Source organism: Platalea leucorodia (genome assembly GCF_965183815.1).
Source record: "Platalea leucorodia genome assembly, chromosome: 3".
Taxonomy (NCBI): Eukaryota; Metazoa; Chordata; class Aves; order Pelecaniformes; family Threskiornithidae; genus Platalea; species Platalea leucorodia.
The window spans coordinates 58,036,301-58,043,895 of NC_138825.1; the positions used below are offsets into that span (position 1 = coordinate 58,036,301).

Sequence of the window (7,595 nt, forward strand, 5' to 3'; positions counted from 1 at the left end):
GTGTTCAGGGAGGAAAAGAAGAATTAAAAAATTAGATTTGTAAAAAAAATAAAATTGAAAGCCAAAAATATTTTTCAAAATGAGTGCTTTTGTTTCAAAGATAAAGATTTTCGTTTCTTGCTGAAAGCTTTAATAAAATCCTGAGCCTGGGTGACTGTTTTTGTACCAGCCCACCTCTAGTCTACTCCTAGTATAAAAGTTCTGCTGCAGACAGGCATGGGAAGCAGAATATGGATTTTGTTTTCCACATATTTCAGAACATGTGGCTATAATTTATTGCATTCAATTGTTTTTTGTTTCCATCATTTCTTTGCTTCCCTCTTCTCCAAACCTTCTACTATAGTTAAATAAGGTAAAGCAGCCATTACTGTGACCCCCGGGGATTATCTTGTCATGCAAAGCTTAGACACAATTTTTCGATGGCAAACTAATACTGAATATGCCAGAAAAAAATTACTCATCTCAAAGTACTAGAGAGGTGGGAAGTTGAAAAAAAATTGGTTTGGTTTGGTTTGGTTTTTTCATTTAGAGTACCATGTACACTATCTATTTGTTAGGAGGAGGAAAACATTGAACCCCATAGAGAAAAAATATTAATATAATTTAAACTTTTCCTTAGAACTGTATCTGTCATCTCATATTTATGGCCCAAGTGACAGAAATGTCTTTTTGTAGGCCCAAGTCAACTGCTAAACCCATGCAAGGAAAATGTTCCCTTTAATAAAGAAAAATATTTATGTAACAAGGTCATCAGGAAGAAGTTTCAGACGTAACTCACAGCAGTCATAGGCAAGTTATAAGAACTGGAGGAGAGAGGTTTCTTGCCAAGAGCAACTCTTGTTTACTGCCAAGCTGGCAAATACCCTATCTTCCTTGGCATCTCTTGGGTGTGGGAAACTAGTCATGGAAGGGTCACAAGAAATCGAATGGCAGGCATAGCTTTTGTGCAGGGTACAGCTCAGAGCTGCTGGACATGTGAGTCCCTTTCCCTCTTCCACAAGAGTCTTCAGCAGTTGTTTTAATGGTTCCCTTTAAGGTAAAGGCCTTCCAGCTCGCATGTTTGAATCAAGCTACAGAACCAAGTAAAGTTGTGTGATCATTTTCACTTATCCCCTGGAAGCCTTTTCATGTCCCCCAGGCTCCTGTACTGCTAAGGTCTCTTGCAGGGCAGATGTTCAATGCCTTCTGAGCCTTCTGCGTGTGGTAAAAGGACAGGGATTATCAGGCATCAGAGTGTTCCACAGCTTTAAAATTCACTGAGCACCTTATGAAAGGAAGAGAGGATAAAAAGATATGACTCCTGCTCTGGGTGGGAGACAAAAGAGGAAGCAAAATAAAATCGGCAGAATAGCTAACCTCCCTGCGCTAGCATCCTGAGAGTTTTTTTGAAGAATGTGATTTACAAGTGTTTGCAAGAGAATGACTGGCTTCACGTCTGCTCAGGAAGCTGGAGTAATGGATTGCTAAATAAGGTTGGGGAGGTGAAATAGCAGGCTTCTACCCTTACCTCACCAAGCTGAGCTCAAAACTGTAAAGCCATAGCACTAAATACTAAGTGCGCAGCTCTCTGGAGAAAGTGTAATTGAGGAAATTACAGACTGTCATGTTAGGAGTCGTACTGCAAATTTTGCAACTCTCAGGCTACCCAAGTCATTGAAATTACACCTAGTAAGGAAGCCTTTTCTTCTGTCCTTGATAAGAATGGTGTTTTGTGGAAGCTTAAGACACAGGGTGAGATTCAGTCCAGCACCTTAGGTACCTGCCTGGTACTTATCTGTTAGATGCTTTAGTGAGGCAGTCTTCCTGAAGTAAGCACTTAAGGTCTGTATCTGGTCAGTGGAGAGAGGAAGGTCCTACAGAAGATCTCCAGAGGGATATATCATCTGGCTCTGTGGTAACTGGACAAGCTTTTCCTGTTGGGAACTTCAGAAGCACTTTATTTTCTCCACTGAGGAGGACTGCTTCCTTTACTACTAATGCTTAGGCACCAGTTCAGGGCTTAAGCTAGTTGGGCAACATCCGGGCCCTACCTATTATGATAAAATGGCCAACTTAAGGAGCCTGTTTATCTTCATCTTTTCCAGTCTGAGCAAACCTTGGTAATCAGCCCTGCTTTGTCCTTGTAAACTGTGCAATTTACTGTCCTGACAATTATTAGTGCCAATAGATGTACCAGGTCTGGCTGGGATGGAGTTAATTTTCTTCATAGCAGCCCATATGGTGCTGTGTTTTGGATTTGTGACCAAAACCATGTTGATAATACAATGTTTTAGCTGTTGTTGAACTGAGTTTGTGTAGCATCAAGGACTTCTCTGTTTCTCACGCTGCCCTGTCAGCAAGCAGCCTGGGGATGCACAAGAAGTTGGGAGGGGACACAGCTGGGACCGCTGACCCCAACTGACCAAGGGGATAGTCCACGCCATATGACGTTGTGCTCAGCAATAAAAGCTGGGGAAGAAGGAGGAAGGAGGGAGGTTCAGAGTTGTAGCTTCTGTCTTCTGTTACGCGTGATGGAGCCCTGCTTTCCTGGAAATGGCTGAACACCTGCCTGCCGATGGGAAGCAGTGAATGAATTCCTTGTTTTGCTTTACTTGTGCACACAGCTTCGCTTTATCTATTAAACTGTCCTTATCTCAACCCACGAGTTTTGTCACTTTTACCCTTCCAATTCTCTTCCCGGTCCCGCTGGGCAGGAGTGAGTGAGGGGCTGCATGGGGCTGAGATGCCTAGCAGGGTAATCCCACAACAATGGAGAAGGACTCCAAATATTTGTTACCTTTAAGAAGGAATTACTAGAGGAAGAAAAGACGTTTGTAATAAGATGTACTGAATAATTTTTTGATCTAACTTTTTGCTGTTAACAAGTCTCTATTAAGCAAGGTACTATTTCCCCAAACAAAGGCGTGAATATTTGCTTATGCTGTTATGCAAACAGAAGACTTAATGCCTATGCTGATTTTAACACAGGGTGGAACAGAAGAAAACAAACATCACATCATTCACAAAAGATATTTTTAGTATTCTAATGATTTGTTTGGATATACAAACTATTGAACTAACTCTTCGAACAGATACAAGTGAAAGCTTCTTAGTAAAAGCTGCACGTACCCCTCCCCCTCGCCATTTCTATGAATGGTGAGGAAGCTGAGGCACTAAGAGGTTAGTGATATAAGAGCTGTCCTCAGTCACACAGGGTGGTAGAAAAACAGAAAAACAGAAGAAAAGTCTCCTAATCTTGATATTGACAGTTAAAGCATTGTCATCACCGCTAATGAATCCAGCAACATTTCCAGACAGGTATCTCTTGAGAAATTCATGTTATGCAACCACAAAAGACCTGTGGAACTAGGGAAAGCATGTAATTACATTAGGTTCAGAGAACCTGTTACAATTATTGATTAAGCTTGCCTATACAGAGAACTACCCTAGAGAATTACCTGCCTAGAATCCCCTATATAATGAATGACTAGTAAAGTTTGTTACATATTTTTTTAATTGTTTTTGTAGTTTTTTAGGGTATATAACTGAGGCAAGAACAGTAATCAGTGCTCTACTTGGACAGTTCAAATTTACCAAACAAATTTGGCACCAGAACCAATTACTTAATTTTAACCGAGATTTTGAAACATTTCACATTGCCTTTTTCTAAGTTTTGTCCCATCTCTCCTCTAATGGAGTTTCCACTGTGGAATTACAGAAGATAGAGCTGGAAAAGACTTATTACATCATCTGTTCTACCTTTTTGATTTTAGAAGACGCGAGTGATGTTACTATCCCCTTTGACCCATTCTTTTACTTAATCCTGAAAACTAGCTTAAATTGACAGGATTTCTCCATGCTCAGTCTAATCTACTTTATAAAAAAAAAAAACCTCAAACCCCAAAAGACAGGATATTAACAGCAAAAACAATTACTAAAGCAGCTGAAAGTACATCCTATATTTTAAAGCAATATTTGCTCTAATTTAGATTTAATATGCATAAGCTGTTCAAATATATAATGGTATTGCATTCTAAGGACTGGAGGCACTCCAAGGGTCACAAAGCTCATGAAAGCTTCAGAATAAAGTATAGTTGTCAAATAAGACTTCTTGAGCTATAGTATGCTTAAAAAATAAAATCAATTGTCTTTAAGTTTTAGAAATTAGACTGATACTTTTATGGCCATTTGTGTTCCAGTGTGCAAGGCAAAAGCCAACGCTAGCTGTACATGCACAATGCTGGGCTTTATTTCCATTCAGTAAAGAGATGTTGTAGTTATGGTGGATAATTCTATGAAAACATCATCTCAGGGGTTGTTGAAAAGCAAGCAGAGTGCTAGGAATTAATAATAAAAAATCAAGAGCAAACACAAAACATGGTGCACCCATGTCTTGACTACTGCAACAGATCTAGTCACACATCTCAGACAGGAGATAGTAGAGTAGGAAAGGTACATAGAGAGACACAAGGTGGGTGGACAGATAGAAGAGCGATAAGGTCATTAAAATAGAGAAGACTATGGAAGAAAAGACAGCTGAAGGGGGATATGCGAGAGCTCTGTAAAATCTTGATCATCCTGGGAACAATTATTCACTGGTCTTCACAATCATAAGAACAAGGAGGCATCAAATGACATTAACATCTAGTAGGTTAAAACAAATAAAAGGGAGTAATAGTTCACAGAGTGCACAGGTCTGTTGTAGAATTTATTGCTACGGGAAACTCTGGATGCCAAAAGTTTAGATGAGTTCAGGAAGTCGCTTCAGAAAACAGCTTGACAAATTAATGAAAGAAAATTCCATCAAGGGCTATAAAACTGACAGAAGTAACCTCTGGGCCAGGAAGTCCCTAAGTTGCAGATTGCCAGAAGCTGTGAAGAGTTTTGCTGTGGGTAGGTTGAGAAAGTGCATGTCCACTTGTTTTATCCTTTCCATGTGGCATCCGCTACAGGTCACTTCCTGAAATAGGATACTGAGCTAAATGAATCTCTGCTCTGTAACAGTATAGCTAATCTTACATCGTGCCCTTGTCACAAAGCAGAGATAATGGTGGCAAAACATCCTCCCTTTTCTTCTTCCCATTTAATACACTTCCACCTCTTTGCTGTACGGATTGAACACACTGCAAAGTAACTTCGTAAAAGCACGAGCTCTCGCTCATCCTTGCTCCAAATATCCTCTGCCTCCAGGTGAAATTGGAAGTGACAGCCAAGGCAGGTCCACCCTGGTACTGCCTCCAGGATGTGGCATCTTGGAAAAAGCTGTCGCATTTGATGCCTGGTGCATACATGCTGGTATGTATTTTTAAATATTTTGGGGGCAGATAGCCTCGGATTTTAGATTGGGGCCAGATGGCTGATTCAGGTGAAAACACAGATACACAGAGGAATGGTCACTCCAGAAAGACTGAACTATATATGTAACAGGATGCACAGGCTCCGAACAGTACTGCATGTCAATTGCTTTATATTTTAACACTAACTGTGTTCATGAAAATAAGAAATAAAGACCTGATGCATCTCAAGACACTGAGAATTTAAAGCTCTTTCTGAAGCTGGCTTTAATTCTTTGACTTTCCAGGTGAACTCTTTGTTTAGGAAGAGACAAGCAGCCACAATTTTTGAGCCTTTTTTCCAGTAAAATTACACCACACCAGTTAAAAGATAAAGTGGAATTTAAGGCTTGTGTTTTCAGATTATTGTGTTTTCAGATTATTACAGAATATACATTATTCAACAACTAAGTAGTAAAACAGGTCACCATATATTAATATTTATGACCATCTCCCTTTTACCCTCCTAAATGCAGAGAATTGCAGTATCAAAAGTACAAGCAGAAAAAAAAAAGTTTTGAATGCAAATTATAAAGTGTTCATTATCAAGTCTCTCATTCACACATACTAGCTTTACAACTGAAATTTCCTCATTTAGTTATGGTTTAAGTAGGGTAAATATAGCTTGGATTTACTATTCTCTCCTCTTCCCCCTCACAAGATGTCCAACCAAATCAGGGAATCGCTTAATCAAATTTTTAAGTGAAATGTTAAATCGTGCCTCTTGGCAGCAATCCTCTCCCAGAAGTTTGCATGTTCCCAGTGCTTGGCACTTTCCATTCTCATCGTTTACCTGTGGTGGATATGGAACCAAATATACTACAGGACATACCATGAACAGCTGCAGCAACAGCACCAACAAAAGCAACATGTGTTGTTGGGCCTTTGGTTTCCAGGTGCTTGAGACACAGCTGATGTTCCTTCATTTTGTGACTGCTGCCTCTTTCTCATTTCAGCTACTTCAGTGCCCAAGTGGCTATAAGAACACAGACATAAGAGATGCACAGAATTACTACAGACTGTCATAAAGTACATTCACATTTCTACAGCAATCTCTGATTCTACTGATTCTCACAGCTCGTGGCAACAAAAGCACGTGGCCGTCAACTGTGCTGGCCAAGTAATAGTTCTATTGTGTTAAAAGCAGTTTCCAGAAGACCATATTTTAGTGACACGCTTATGCTACTGTGCTGTTGAATCATGTCTATTCTTATCGCTGTGGCCGGACTAAAAGGACTGTTTATCACCCTTTTGAACAGCAAGCTACACAGCTTGTGTGGCACTTGGTAGAGACTGAGTTGTTCCTTACCATATGACTATCACAGCTCTTTCCATTGTACTAAAAATACAGCGGGATGGTTATTCACTTTAAACGTGAGCTGGAAACTGATCTTTTTTACTTTTTGACTTCTCTGGTCAATGCTGGACCAATGACATTGATATAAGTGATATTATATCACGGGCACTAATAGCTGTCTGTTAAGAGCCAAGATTATTCTAAGTGTCATAACTGGGAGGTTTGCTACTTAAGAGTTATTCTCTGCAAATAAAATGAATAATAAATATGTATTTCCAAAATACTTTTCCAATTTTGGGACCATTTTCTGGTCACAGAAGATTTTCTCTTGCTCATTGCCAGTCTTTCCTAGGTTTTATTAGGCCAAGAGATTTTTCTTTCCAGTGACTTGCAATATGCAGCTGGAAGTAATATTCCATGCATTACTTAGTTTTCAAAAGAAGTTAAAACATCTATTGCTAAGTTATGTTATTTAGGCATGTTTACATGTCAGAATCCTTCCAGTGGTTCACATCTTCTTTGTACAACAACTATAAGTTTCCCAGAGTAATGGCTATTATTACAAGCATATGTAAATTAGAATAAATTTAGTACTTTTGCCTTTGAAAAAGTACAAACAGATTACTGTGGGGAGGAGCCCAGTTTTAAACAGAAGTGGGTAGAAGATGGCCTGGTGTGAGCAGCATGCAGTGTTCTCCACACCCCCAGGGCATCCTGCTGCAGCCAGGAGCGCTGGGGAAAGGCAGGCTCTGGTCAATTTTCCACCTGCATACATCATGCACAGACAACTGAGAGATGTGCTACTCCATCTACACGCATTCAAGCAGCAGCTGTGAGAGTTTGCATTTCTGTGGTTGCTAAAACCCCTGAAGTTCTTCTGCAATGGTGTCCTTATAGACAGTTTACACACAAAACGTAGCAAGGATACTAAGCTTCAGGACTCGAACTCATGCTGCAAAACTAAAGGTTGGCTGTTATTTCAGCTT

General features: G+C 39.9%; 1 protein-coding gene across 2 annotated transcripts in view; it reads right to left on the reverse strand.

Annotated features, from left to right (window-relative positions):
- Positions 1-6,263, reverse strand: part of RGS17 (regulator of G protein signaling 17) — a gene marked incomplete at both ends in the record, with an annotated part of 28,326 nt that extends 22,063 nt beyond the window's left edge. For both annotated transcript variants that reach the window (XM_082305443.1, XM_082305442.1), the window contains one exon: positions 6,145-6,263. In XM_082305443.1, coding sequence (XP_082161569.1) covers positions 6,145-6,263 — 119 coding nt within the window. The remainder of the gene's footprint in view (positions 1-6,144) is intronic.
- Between the last annotated feature and the right edge of the window lie 1,332 nt (positions 6,264-7,595).